Source organism: Sinocyclocheilus anshuiensis, unplaced genomic scaffold (genome assembly GCF_001515605.1).
Source record: "Sinocyclocheilus anshuiensis isolate Anshui unplaced genomic scaffold, SAMN03320099.WGS_v1.1 scaffold932, whole genome shotgun sequence".
Taxonomy (NCBI): Eukaryota; Metazoa; Chordata; class Actinopteri; order Cypriniformes; family Cyprinidae; genus Sinocyclocheilus; species Sinocyclocheilus anshuiensis.
In genome coordinates, this window is record NW_015552597.1 from 384,959 (window position 1) to 397,676 (window position 12,718).

General features: G+C 37.2%; 2 protein-coding genes across 4 annotated transcripts in view; one reads left to right on the top strand and one right to left on the bottom strand.

Annotated features, from left to right (window-relative positions):
* The window catches only part of LOC107665667 (epsilon-sarcoglycan-like), a 13,896-nt gene extending 9,811 nt beyond the window's left edge, over window positions 1-4,085 (top strand). Inside the window, exons 7-12 of one of the 3 annotated variants that reach the window (XM_016456647.1) lie at window positions 837-1,051; window positions 1,629-1,655; window positions 2,092-2,280; window positions 3,304-3,347; window positions 3,636-3,673; window positions 3,765-4,084. In XM_016456647.1, coding sequence (XP_016312133.1) covers window positions 837-1,051; window positions 1,629-1,655; window positions 2,092-2,280; window positions 3,304-3,347; window positions 3,636-3,673; window positions 3,765-3,815 — 564 coding nt within the window. In that variant the 3' untranslated portion in view covers window positions 3,816-4,084. Of the gene's footprint in view, window positions 1-836; window positions 1,052-1,628; window positions 1,656-2,091; window positions 2,281-3,303; window positions 3,348-3,635; window positions 3,674-3,764 lie in introns of all 3 variants that reach the window. The other 2 variants (XM_016456648.1, XM_016456649.1) reach the window with 2 other exon arrangements.
* Window positions 4,086-4,439: 354 nt separating this feature from the next.
* The window catches only part of LOC107665666 (CAS1 domain-containing protein 1), a 12,127-nt gene continuing 3,848 nt past the window's right edge, over window positions 4,440-12,718 (bottom strand). Inside the window, exons 4-18 of the mRNA XM_016456645.1 lie at window positions 11,477-11,515; window positions 11,303-11,365; window positions 11,164-11,208; window positions 10,956-11,079; window positions 10,674-10,876; window positions 10,173-10,586; window positions 9,980-10,069; window positions 9,761-9,880; window positions 7,884-8,040; window positions 7,664-7,743; window positions 7,479-7,580; window positions 7,235-7,375; window positions 7,087-7,164; window positions 6,712-6,804; window positions 4,440-5,986 (exon numbers count right to left, since the gene is read on the bottom strand). Coding sequence (XP_016312131.1) covers window positions 5,735-5,986; window positions 6,712-6,804; window positions 7,087-7,164; window positions 7,235-7,375; window positions 7,479-7,580; window positions 7,664-7,743; window positions 7,884-8,040; window positions 9,761-9,880; window positions 9,980-10,069; window positions 10,173-10,586; window positions 10,674-10,876; window positions 10,956-11,079; window positions 11,164-11,208; window positions 11,303-11,365; window positions 11,477-11,515 — 2,001 coding nt within the window. The 3' untranslated portion in view covers window positions 4,440-5,734. The remainder of the gene's footprint in view (window positions 5,987-6,711; window positions 6,805-7,086; window positions 7,165-7,234; window positions 7,376-7,478; window positions 7,581-7,663; window positions 7,744-7,883; window positions 8,041-9,760; window positions 9,881-9,979; window positions 10,070-10,172; window positions 10,587-10,673; window positions 10,877-10,955; window positions 11,080-11,163; window positions 11,209-11,302; window positions 11,366-11,476; window positions 11,516-12,718) is intronic.

Sequence of the window (12,718 nt, forward strand, 5' to 3'; positions counted from 1 at the left end):
GAGAGCGAGAGAGAGAGAGAGAGCGAGAGCGCGAGAGAGAGAGAGAGAGAGAGCGCGAGAGAGAGTGAGAGAGAGCGAGAGAGCGCGAGAGAGAGAGCTCTCGCGAGAGAGCACGAGAGAGAGAGAGAGCGAGAGAGAGAGAGAGAGAGAGAGAGAAATGGGGGGGTCACATCACAGTGGAGTCAGCTGTCTTAACCGTGGCTTGTGTACTGCAAACACATACCAGCTTCATCACTGTGTCTGTCACGCGACTCTGTTCCCCTTTCGGGCTCTGTCTTTACATTTATTTTGAAAGATGAAGCTCGCGATTATGGTAAGATGCGTTACATTTCCGACGAGTGCTTGCGGTGTTCGGCCAATCACAATGCACTGGGTCAGCTGGCCAATCAGAGCAGACTGCGCTTGTCGGAAGGAGGGACTTTGTAGAAAACGAAGCGTTTGAGAGAGGCGGGGCATAGAGGACCTACAATAATGTACAGTATTTGAAAAATAATGTGTTTTTTGAACATTAAAACATGTCAACATATTCTGTTACACCAAATACACAAAATAATGATCTTTAAAAAAGCAACATATGACCCCTTTAAAATCGAAAAGAGTTCTAATTGTAATAATATTTCAGAAGTTTTTACTGTATTTTGCTGTATGCAGCCATAAGAGACCTCCGCTTCAGAAATGTTAAAAAACACTTTTAAACTGTAGTGTAACTCAAAATAAAAATGTATTTATTTGATTTTTTTTGCTAAACAAATTGAGCAGATAGTGTAACATATTTATTCCCTAATAGTGTTAAGCATTTATTTATGCTGAGCCCAGTTTGTCTTTTGTTCTTGAAGGTGGACATCACTAAGGTTATTCCTGTGCACAGTAACCGTCCAGACCTGGGCACAGGTGTGCTGCCGGACATCGGCGAGTACAACCCACCTTCTGAGTCACTGAAAAGTAGAGACTATTTCGCTGACTTCCTGATCACCCTGGCGGTGCCCTCAGCTGTCGCCCTGGTCCTCTTCATCATCCTCGGCTACTCCTTGTGCTGCCGACGGGAAGGGGTGTAAGTTCCAGTGCTAAACTCTTGGTGAAAGTAAAGCAAGCACAAAACTGCTCTTATACTTAATTCTTGAACTTAGTGGCCATTGTTTAATGATCAACATTTAAACGCTAGATTACTTTTTGATCGTAGTAAACCATGTAGTGCCAGTCTGGCATCTTTTGAATCAGTTAAGTGAAGATCTTGAGGGCTTTTCTAGAATTTGTCAAATTCTGGAAGGCAAGACAGGGTCGCATCCCTGCCAAAAAGCAGCTTACCATCTTCATCAAGCATCAGGGTTTTTTTTCACCATTTAATCATTAACTGAAACACACTCAGTCCAAAGGTTCCATCTGTTGTATTCAGAGCCATTCCGGCAGATGTTTCCTCTTCATTATCAGCCAATCCCAGTGTGTTTCCTGGTGATGTCACCCGCCATCAGAGCTGCCGCAGCCTGAAGGAGACCCCTGCATCACCAGACCTCAGTTGATTCATTCACACCCCTCCATTCCCCTCCTGACTCCCTCTCCATTGGCTTTTGTGTGGTTGTCTTTAACTATTAATATTAGAATTTAATTCAGTCATTTTGTTTTGTTTCTAGGGAAAAAAGAAACATGCAAACACCAGAGTAAGTGTTCCCTCTCCTGTGGTCTTTTTCTTTCTCTCTTTCGGATCTTTTTTCCTTTCTTTACATAGGTCCCCGGTTTTTTTTTTTGCTTCCCTATGTTTTGTTATCTCAAATCCTCCATCATGGTGACATGTTCATTTCCATCTCATTCATACAATCGCCTCCGTGTCTCCATGGTGTCATCAATGGGCAGCTGCTTCAGTGACAGATATATGTCAGCTTATTATAATTGTAAATAATTCATAATGAGGTAGTGTGACAAAAGACTCAAATATTCATCAAATACCCCTTTGCAAAATAGATTAATAACCCAGTATTACAATTCAGTGTTTATATAAATGTTTAGCGGTTGCATAGCAGCGTCAAACATTCTGTATTATACCTTTGTGTATGCATTTGCTTTGAATAGTTATTTAGTTGCTCCTTCTATTCCCAGTATTCAGCTGGTTCACCACAGCTCCATTCAGAAGTCTACTAAGGAGCTTCGCAGCATGTCTAAGAACCGGGAGATTTCGTGGCCTCTCTCGACACTGCCCGTCTTCCATCCTGTGAGCGGAGAGGTGGTGCCACCCATCCATCCCGACAACTACGAGACCACCAGCATGCCGCTCATGCAGACGCAGACGTGAGTCTGTTGCTTTAGCTTTAATCAGGGTTTCTGGGTGGAAAGTAAGGCACAATTCTTGTTTGGAAATGGTGGATCTGCTTTAAGAAGAGATGAGAAAGTAGGTTACTATAATCCAGTGTTCTTTAAAAACAGGCTTGAAGCTCTCAGTGACCTAATATTAACTCACTGATGACTTGGAGAGATTAGAACAGATCTAACATATCATCAGTACGACTGACCTAGAATTATGTGATAAGAAGATCACGGAATAGGAATTGCGACGAATTGAATGATTACGATTACTTTGATGGTTGCATTAATGATCTTATTAGTACTTTTATAGAATATGTGTTTTGAAAAGGAAATTCAGTTCCATTGCCAAGTGTGTTACAGTTTTAATAATACAAAAATTTGAAACAATTCTTACCAAAGATGCATTTCTCCATCAGTAACTACACTAATTTAAAGAGACGATTCACCAAAAAATGTTAATTTTGTCATAATTTCCTCACCGTCATGTTGTTCCAAACCTGTATGAACCATACTATGGTAATACTATGGTATTTACTTACTATGGAAGTAAATGTCTACCAGTAACTGTTTGGTTATTCTTCAAAGTATCTTCTTTTTTGTTCAACAGAAGAAAGAAACTCATACAGGTTTGGAACAACTTGAGGGTGAGAAAATAAGCTTATGTTTGAATAATTAAAAAGAACCGACTCATTCACGGATACTCATTCATTCGTTTGGAAATTGTACTGCACTGGTTGAGTATTGAGTATTTTTTTTCTATTCACTGAAAAGAACCGACTCGTTAGAACCATTAGTTTATGAGCCGGACACTGATCACATTGTCTCTTTTGCACTGTTGCAGAATAAGTGCGTGAAACTGTTGTTTTTTTTGTTTAGTTTATGCAAGAACTCTTAATGCAACCGACCCTCATTATGCTATTTTTTCTTAATGGAATCTGTTCTCATTTCCTAACCCTAAAAGAGTGTTAGTAATGAGCATTTTGACCACAGCTTTGTGTTTATTCACAGAAATCTTCAAAGTCAGATCCAAATACCACAGCAGCAGTCCTCTGGTAAGTGAAGCATTTAAAACTGATGCCTAAGCTTTTCATCCCATTGATACAAACAGCACCTGATACCAGATGGCACAGAAATAGATTTAAACATTTTCTTAAATTATCCATAAAAACTAAGGGCTGTGGCCATTCTCCTAGCAGTGGAGATGGTAATTGCAGTCTTGGTGCTTTAGTCTCTTTCATTGCTCTCTGGTGAACCCCAGTGTACACATAATGAACTGCCATCAGAAGGCTGTGAAATCTCTTCCTGTCTAACATGCTGTTCATTCATTCATGCTAACAAAGGAGATAATTATTGTATGTCGACTTTTCGGAGGCTAGAGGCAAGTATACTCTTTGCATCTGTGATAATGTTTTAACAAAAAAGAACAAGATGAGCTATTTCATGTTTCTAAAATGTTCCTCTCATTGTAGGTAAATGGTATTCCTGAGGAGAGAAAGGTGGCCGAAGCTCTAAACCTGTGATCTCATGTGGCTTCAATTCTGTGCCTGTTTAATCTTGCCAAATGTGCATGTGTAGCTGTAGCTTCAAGCTAAATGCCTTTGTGTTCTCTCATGCACATGTCTAAAAGTGCAATATCCAAATGTTATTCAGTGTCAGAACTAATGTTGAGATGGGCACATTAAAAGAATACTTTAAAATAGAATCCACATTAAATATGTCGTCAAATGTTCTAATTTTATGGTATGAGCCACTAATGGAGGCACATTTACTGGGATCTGAACAAGTTGATATTGTTTGTTTTGTTCTCTTATATGATTAGATATGATATGATTATGATTAGATGTTTTGATAAATTAATACACTTGCCACTAAATAACTATGCTGGCATATGTTTGTTTCTGAGGATGTAAGGCATTTAAACAAATGAAGATGAATAAGAAGGGATTTATCGTCAACATTGACTGTACAATAAGATGAAGGCATTTCCAAATTAAATGAATAATTTCACATTTTAGGACAAAACATACTATATACACAATTCATTTGAGGCCTTTGTGGTTTCTTTAAATAAAACTTATACCAAACTGTACAGATAATTTGTTTTATGAACATAAACAAGGTGAAGTATTCAAAAAAAAAAAGTTTAGTTAGTAGCATGAATGTGCCAAATAATGGCAGACTACAAATTTTATTTTGCTTAGAAAAAAAAAGCATTTTCACTGATGAAAAAAAATACGACTATACCTTGCAGTTGCTTTTAAATTCACATATTGAACTGCAATGAAAAGTAGATTTAAAATTGTGATAGTTTCATAGTAAATGCAACTTCTCAATCAAAATGTCAGTATATTTTATCTAGAATGAAGTACCACTATTGAAACAATACGCCTTTGTCTCTCAATGGCACATGATGAAGGATCTATTTACAGCATTATCAGAAAACCGATAATTAAATGTAACTCTTTTTTTACATGTAATATATTTTTAAAAAATACATCAAATTGAACATGAACATCAGGCATCAGTTGCCGCATTTCAAGCAGTTTGAGAGGATATGAAGACATACATTAAACAATAAATAATGAGGTCTCTGATCATAGACAAAGCTGGCTCTTACATTAAGCTGTATTCTTATTAACTGAGTGAACCCATGTGCTAAGAAAACCAAACGATAACTGGCTCAGACGACTCAAAGTCTGCAGGGAAGACGCCCCGCTCAGTGCAATCGAAAGAGGGTAAAGAGGGCATCGTGTTCTGATTGCGTCTGATCAATGCGCATGACTTCTTTTGTCTTAATAATTCAAGTTTACTTTTTATATCAAAAGCTGTTCCTCCAGCATCCACCCAAAATTAACTGAGCAAAACAATCGACTTCTGGAAAACATTCTGATGGAAGCAGTACATGCTTATGGATTCCATTTGTAGTGTGAACCAAATTCACTCCCATTAAGATTTTATGATGGCATGGAAATGGATGTTCACCTTTCAATAATCTTCACGAGAGGTTGTTCACCTAAAGGATAAAGCTGCTGGTGTGATATGAATGTAAATAATTGTTTGTATGGAAACATTTGGCGCACGAGCCGATGTAGTTTTTTCAGTTTTACAAGGTGAGAAGCAGCAATGTATTACTTCTTCACATTTTGCAGTCATGGGCGTCATGTACAAAAACTGAGAACTGGGAGACAATAAGGACACACAAACCCATGACCCCATATAAAAGAGAAACATAAATTATTAAATACTGTCCATAAAACAGATCTCAGAGCTATGAGAGAGGGCAGAGCACAGGTGTACAGACCCATGCCGTAAGAATTCCCTGGATCAATTCCTAGAAAGAAAAGATTTTCTAAGCTGGTTGAGTTTCTTGATTTTATACAGACAGATCCATTAGGATCGTCACCGGACGAGGTGTGCTACTGTCTCTGGTTGCCCTGGATTACTCGTTTCGAGACAGTATCAGTACCAGACCTAGAAAGACTCCTGCCCCCAGCAGTCTCTTCAGTAGAGGCCCGCTCTCTTTAGGAATGGCCACCTGGGCCAAGTCATTGGTGATCTGGGAGATCTCATGAGCTATACAGACAAAGATGAATGTGCTGACGATAATGTTTAAAGTGGGGTTTCCAGGAATGAGGACCAGGATGCCCTTGGTGTCCGCTGCCAACCAAATATGATACTGGCATATGAAGAGCTGGTGGAGAAAACAGGAAGCATGTTAGAATGGTTGCAATACTTTCAAAATGATGGAATAGTTTGTTTGCAGCATTTTTAAACATTTATTTACAGTGGTGCCTGCTGGCCTACTGGACTTCCATTGTAAGTATATTGCTGTAAATGTAGTTCTGTCAGGACAATTAGCATACAGTTTGGATTGGCGGTGTGGTTCTGTTCTGGGCAAGAACTCCCTGCGCATCCATGCAGCCTAGCATGGATGAGAGCAGGGAGAGCAGCAATAACCCCCCAGAGTAAACAGAACAGAACCAACATAAATGTATTGCAGATATTGTTAAAGTTCAATAATTTTATGTACACATTTTAGAATTAGTCTGATTCAAAGGAGAATCAGAAGGCTGAAACCCCGACTGACAGAGGAGGAGTTGGGGATGGAGGAGGGTAATTAGCTACTGAGCAATGCGAAAACTGCTGATAACACTGAGGGACATTATATATGAATGCTTAGATAGGTGTCGTATTCCCATAGGTTGATGGGGATCAGCTGAGAGTCAGCTGATGCGAGCTTGACTAACTTGACCTGCCAGAACTAAAGCTACGCTTGATTTAATTTTATACTCGAGGGACGAGTTGCAAATGTCCATCCTAATTCACAGTACATTGAAAATATCCATAAATGATGTTGGCAATACCCCAGAATATTCTTTTAAAAGTTTGTTAGCAGAAAAGCTTGTATGGTCTCACCTCAAGGGAGATCTTTCCAAACCATGCAAAGAATGAGCTGTACAAAGAGCGAGCGTAACCAGGAATATTCCGGATCAAAATGAAAGCCAGAATCTGTGGGCAGAGGGTTGAACACACACAGTGATGAAAAGTCAGCAATCTCACAGGCACAACAGAACGAAAGAAAAAGCCCTTTGAAAGGGATCTATTATTTTAGGTCACAAATGTTCTTTCTGTTCCCACAAAAGCCATCTGACTGTCTGAATCAACTGTGATAAAGTTTAGTGTGGTTATGAACAGTCAAAAGAATCTTTTCATGTTTTGGTTAAATCATCCGTAGTTAAAAGTGTGCAAGAGAACGCATTATAAAGAGCACAAAGTGGAATGGGTACTTGCCTGGACAACGGAAATGTATGGATGCATCTCATTACACTCAGACTTGTTTTTACACCCACTGGCCCATATAGAGTATGTCTGGGAACAAAACAATCAATTGTAAAGAAGACAGATTACTATTTTCAGAGAGAGACAGAATAAGTCTTACCATAAATGACACCACAGAGACGAAGAGCAGACAGTTGGAAATCTTGTTGGAGAAGAGAGGCTCTCCTTTGCCTTCAGACAGCAGCTGACATTTCTGCAGCAGCAGATATATGAAGGCAAAGAGCATCCCATTGATCACAGCCTAGCATCCAAAAGAGCAGAAAGAAATTCTTTACTTCAAGATGTGAAACTGACAAAATGTTTTACACTTCTTATTAATTCAAAGGAAAGGATGTTTTACGTACAAATCGATCTAGTTTCCACCTGAACCACCACTCATGGATGCTACCTTGCAGCTCAAAGAGCTTTGAAACGGGCCACAAAGAGAAAACAGCCTCAAAGAGTTCCTGCAACAAACGCAATAGCTTGAAATGCACATATTTCTCTCAAAACTAGTCTTTAACAGTCCTACTGTAAGAGAGAAACTCACCTGTGAGTACGCAAAGAAGCAGATGAAAAGAAGCAAACCCAGAAGTTTCAACAATAGTGCCAGATTCCAGAATGCACTACCTGTACATGATTGAGGGAGAAAAAAAAAAAAAGAGGAACAATGTTTCAAGGTTTGAAATGTCACATGTTAAAAAAGTATTTTAGGAATGTTTGGTGTCTATTAAATGAATAACAGCAAATATTGTTATGACTTCAATTACCATTAGCTTGCTTCTGAAGAATCTGTGGCCACAATGCCATTGTTGCATAAATAACTGCAAACCAAAAGGTGACAAGAGGCACAAAGTAGTAAAACTGGTAAGGCCGGTCCATAACCAGACACAGAACCACCACAAGGAAGTTAAGCCTGAAGAGAACCTAAAAGACAAATACAGAGAGGACTCATTATTTATATCATACTGTGCAGTTATGCATTATTATTATTATTAGGCATTTCCCTCTAAACGTTGCCATTATTAATATTTACATTGATAAGCAATTTGGTCACATCTACTTTAAAACAACGATTTTAAACATTGCACAAGAAAAGAAAGTCAACAAAACCATTATCTAGTGATGAACTATGACCTAGCAATAATCCATATGGAAGGTGATGATTAAAAACAATAAATGACAGTTCACAATTATTAAAAATAAGTCTTAAGTTGCTGTATTATTATTATAGATAATATTTTTGAATAAATGTACAAATGTTTAAAAACATAATATTTTATCATAACATATCTTTAATACTGTATAATATCAATAAATCAATATATCAATTTCATATTGTGATTTTGGCATTAATAAATACAATGTTAATATACTCTGTTCAAAAGTTTGGGGTCAATAGATTTTTAAAAATATTTTTGTAAGAAGTCTCTTATGCTCAGCAAGGCTGCATTTATTAAAAAAATACAGCAAATAAACAGTAATACTGTGAAATATTATTACTTAAAACTTATTTACTTATTGTTATTTAAAACAACTGTTTTCTATGCTAATGTATTTAAATTACATGTAAATTATTCCTGTGATGGCAAAACTGAATTTTCAGTAGACAATACAGCCTTCAGTCAGTGTCACATGATCCTTCAGAAATCATTCTAATATGCTCATTTGCTGCTAAAGAAACATTTCCTATTATTACAGGGTTTCTGCAGACTTGAACAAGTTAAATTTAAGACTTTTAAAGACCTTTTTAATACCACCTTATATGAAATTTAAGACCTAAACCTGTAATGGAAATACACATTTTATTACATACATATATGTAATATTTAATGTGTATAAATTAAAAAGAAAACAAAATATCAATGCTGTAATAAATGGTATTTATTACTATGATATACAGTGAACTTTTAATGTCAGCAGACAATATTCCATACAAAATATCCCTGCAAAATAACTGCATCACTGAGATTTTTGGTGGAGTAAACAATTTATTCTGAAGCAATATTTTCATCAGTGTTCTGTCAGCTTTTACATACTTAAATCTGCATATTTACCTTTACAAAGGCCTATTTTTAACCTTTTTAGATGTATGCATCATCTTACATGTCAAATGATTACAATTTATCAATAAATTCAATATACACTCATTAGGTCCGTCAGACTGAAGATATTTTAGCGGGAATGAGACCAAAAATAATTAAGACCCATCGAATCAGAATTTAAGACATTTTAAGGCCTTATATTAGGAAAACGTTATTTAAGACATTTTAAGACTTTTTAAGGACCCGCGGACACCCTGTATTATCAATGCTGAAAACAGCTGTGTTGCCTACATTTTTTGTGGAAAAATGTTAAATTTTTGTTCAATGTTCTTTGATTAACAAAGTTAAAAAACAGAATTTATTTATGCTATTTATTTTACAGCATTTATTTATTCTATTTATGCACACAAGCTGAATAAAAGTATTAATTTCTTTTGAAATTATTCAATTATTAAGTATGAAATTCTTTTGAAACATCAAATGAAATTGAAACACATTTACATTGGTCAAAAAAACCCAAACTGACAGAGGACTTTGCTTCATCATTTTAGAAGAAGACCATACGTCACTGCTGCATGCATACGGAGTCTGGCAACATGTACCTGACACACTCTGTAAAATCCAAAGTCTCCCTTTAGCCAGAAGAACGAGAAGTGTCCATATCCTGTTTGGAAGAGATACGCAGCTACCAGGACACGGACATGCATGTACACAGGTATAAACTGAGGACAAAAAAGGAGATTAAGAGTGCAGTCACTAGTAATACCAGAGTAAAGCAAAGTGATCCAATGCTATTAAATCCAAGCTATTAATAAGCGTACAGTGCTAGCTCCAGAAAAGTGGTAAATAAGGATAACCAGCTGCATCCAGCCCTTCCATTCATCTGTTTGCTCTCTGTTCAGGAGTTTCGTCTGGAATGAGAAATTAAAATTGTACAAGAATATCAATACGAACATCTAAACAGCATTTGAGTTCTCTTTCAGACTAAAACAATTTCCCAAGTGTGTGCGCTACCTCTTTGCTGTTTTCACTGTAGAAGATGCCCAGAACGAAGATGTAGATGAGAGGGATGAAAAAGGTAGAATGTGTATAGAATTTCTGTTCCTTCATAAAGATATCTGCCCTGTCACACAGGTAGAAGTACAACATGATAAGGCTCATTTTGCCAATGGCCAGTAAAGGTCCCTTTGAGTTCAGTTGACCCACAACAACAGGGGGTTTCTTGTCCTCTCCATTCTCCACATCAGGAACGGGTCTGCTCTTACGATGTCTACTAAAGCCCAGGATGAGGAAGATGATGATGGACAGCAGGAAGAGACCAACAGCTATCTTCTGAAGGATGCTTAGGGGAGGAGCGCTCTGACAGCATGAGCCGTCAATGGGCTTTAGGATCTTGTTGCACATGGAGTTCATCAGAATCATGGCGCCCTGAGAAGTGGGTAAATATAAGTCCTATTAGTTAAAAAGAACAAAACGGAGCTATTAATTGGAAACTAGATTTAACCAGAGGCTTACAACATCTCTTGTGCTCTCAGGAAGGTGCAAGCCATCCACCGACTGGGAAATGGTCTCCAAAGCAGCTTGCCGAGAGGCCTCTAAGAACTTGACCTTCTTTTTGCTGGTATTCAGAGTACCAACCGCTGCCTCATTGTACAGATTTATCTGCTCGTTTGTGATCATCTTTCGACTGTCACTTAGTACATCCTCATAAACAGGATCTATTTAAACAGGCAAGGCAAAAACATGAGTCAGGAACGTGAAGCCATCATTACAGAGGATCTGAATTTCAAAATTCACCTTGCAGAACCCAATAGACCTCGCTGTGCTCAGCTAGCTTTTCCAGTGTGTCGGATATAGCCGTGAGGTTCGCTTTGTACTGAAAGAGAGCCTCACTCTTGCCATTGTGCAACTTAATAGACCACTGTTGGAAACCACAAACATCAGTCATTAAAAGGATTTTCAGCAACAGCACCTGAATACACTACGACTGCAAAGAGGAACTCGCCGTAGCAGCACCGATGATGACGACATGTGGTTTGGAAGCAGATCCCTAAAATTATGAGATGAGAGATGAGACAAGATTCTTAAGCCTGTGATTTAATAACTTGCTTGCTTTCTATCCAGTACAATTGAATTGTCTTTACCTCTGTCCATAACATCAACTGCTCCTTCAAGGAATTGTTCACTTCAGCATACCACAGGAAGTCCTAAAAGGTAAACAAATGGAACATATTTTGACTAGTTTTATAACAATAACTCGGCTCCAATAAAATGAAAATATCTGCTGTACAGGACAAAACTAATTAAAAAATACTTACGACAGTGGAATCACCATCTACAAAAGGGATGTTTTCATGCTGGTGGAACAATTGATAAAAACAAGAAAAAAATATATAATTAACTTTACGCAGAATAAATATATTTATTACTGTTATTGCATCTACTGTAAAATTATAATAATAATAAAGCATTAGCATTGAATGTATTATATATTATATCTTTGTAAAATGTATAATTCTTATTAATTTTGCATTAAAGTCACCATGAAATGAAAATGGGCGATTTTTTTTTTAATGGAGTATTGCATTGTCTATTATAAACAATTTTTCCAAGTGCTTTATTTATTTATTCCCCCAAAATGCATGTGCATCATAATCTTTAATCAAAATAACTTTCCCTCCCACTTGCAACAACATCTCATTTCTTCTCCGATAACTTTGCGTTTATTGGCACGAGGGCGAGACAATAAACTCCCCTCCAGCAACTTGTCACTCACATGAGATTGAAGCAATAGTAAAAAACAACAATTATTGAATCAATTCCTGATGAACAAAATCAAGTCCTGCCCTACATTATTTTCTCATCTGAGAAGCCATTTCACCTGGATATATGTAACAATAAGAAAGAAAAAAACAACAACTGCAAATTCTTTTCATAATAGTATTTTTGTAAAATAATGTTCAACAGCACAGTGTAGAGAAATCACAGCTCAAGAGGTACAATTTGATGTTTGTGACGGTGTGTTTTAGAGACATGGTGACAGAAAAAAACATTTAAAATTGCCATGATGAAATCATATCTGTGGAGGGTGACATAAAATTTCAGTCTATGATGTTGATGTTAAGTTGCAGAAAATCAGTGTGGACCCATTTGAGCATTGAAAAATTAAAGTCGGCATGTTAAAGCGGAAATGGTGACCACCTTTTTTCTTCACTATTGTTATGTACATACAAGTGAAACAGCTATCGAAAGAGGGATAATAACTCCTGTCAACATTTGTGTACAAAAATACGGGGGGGGGGTTAATTTAGTAACAAATATATCTTAGTGTAAGCTATATCTTTAGAGTTTTATAATTCATTATCTTTTTGTCGATCCAATAGTACAAATTTACAACTGCGTGTTTTCTGTGTAAAAATAAGGGTCGTTTTTGGCTTTGGTCTAAACATTGAGCAGAAGGGCTTATTGAAAAAATGCAAATTCATTCTCTGCCAGCAGGTGGTACTTTTCGCCAAGAATATAGCCGTTTCCCCCATAACCGCAGTAAACAAAGCAGCGCA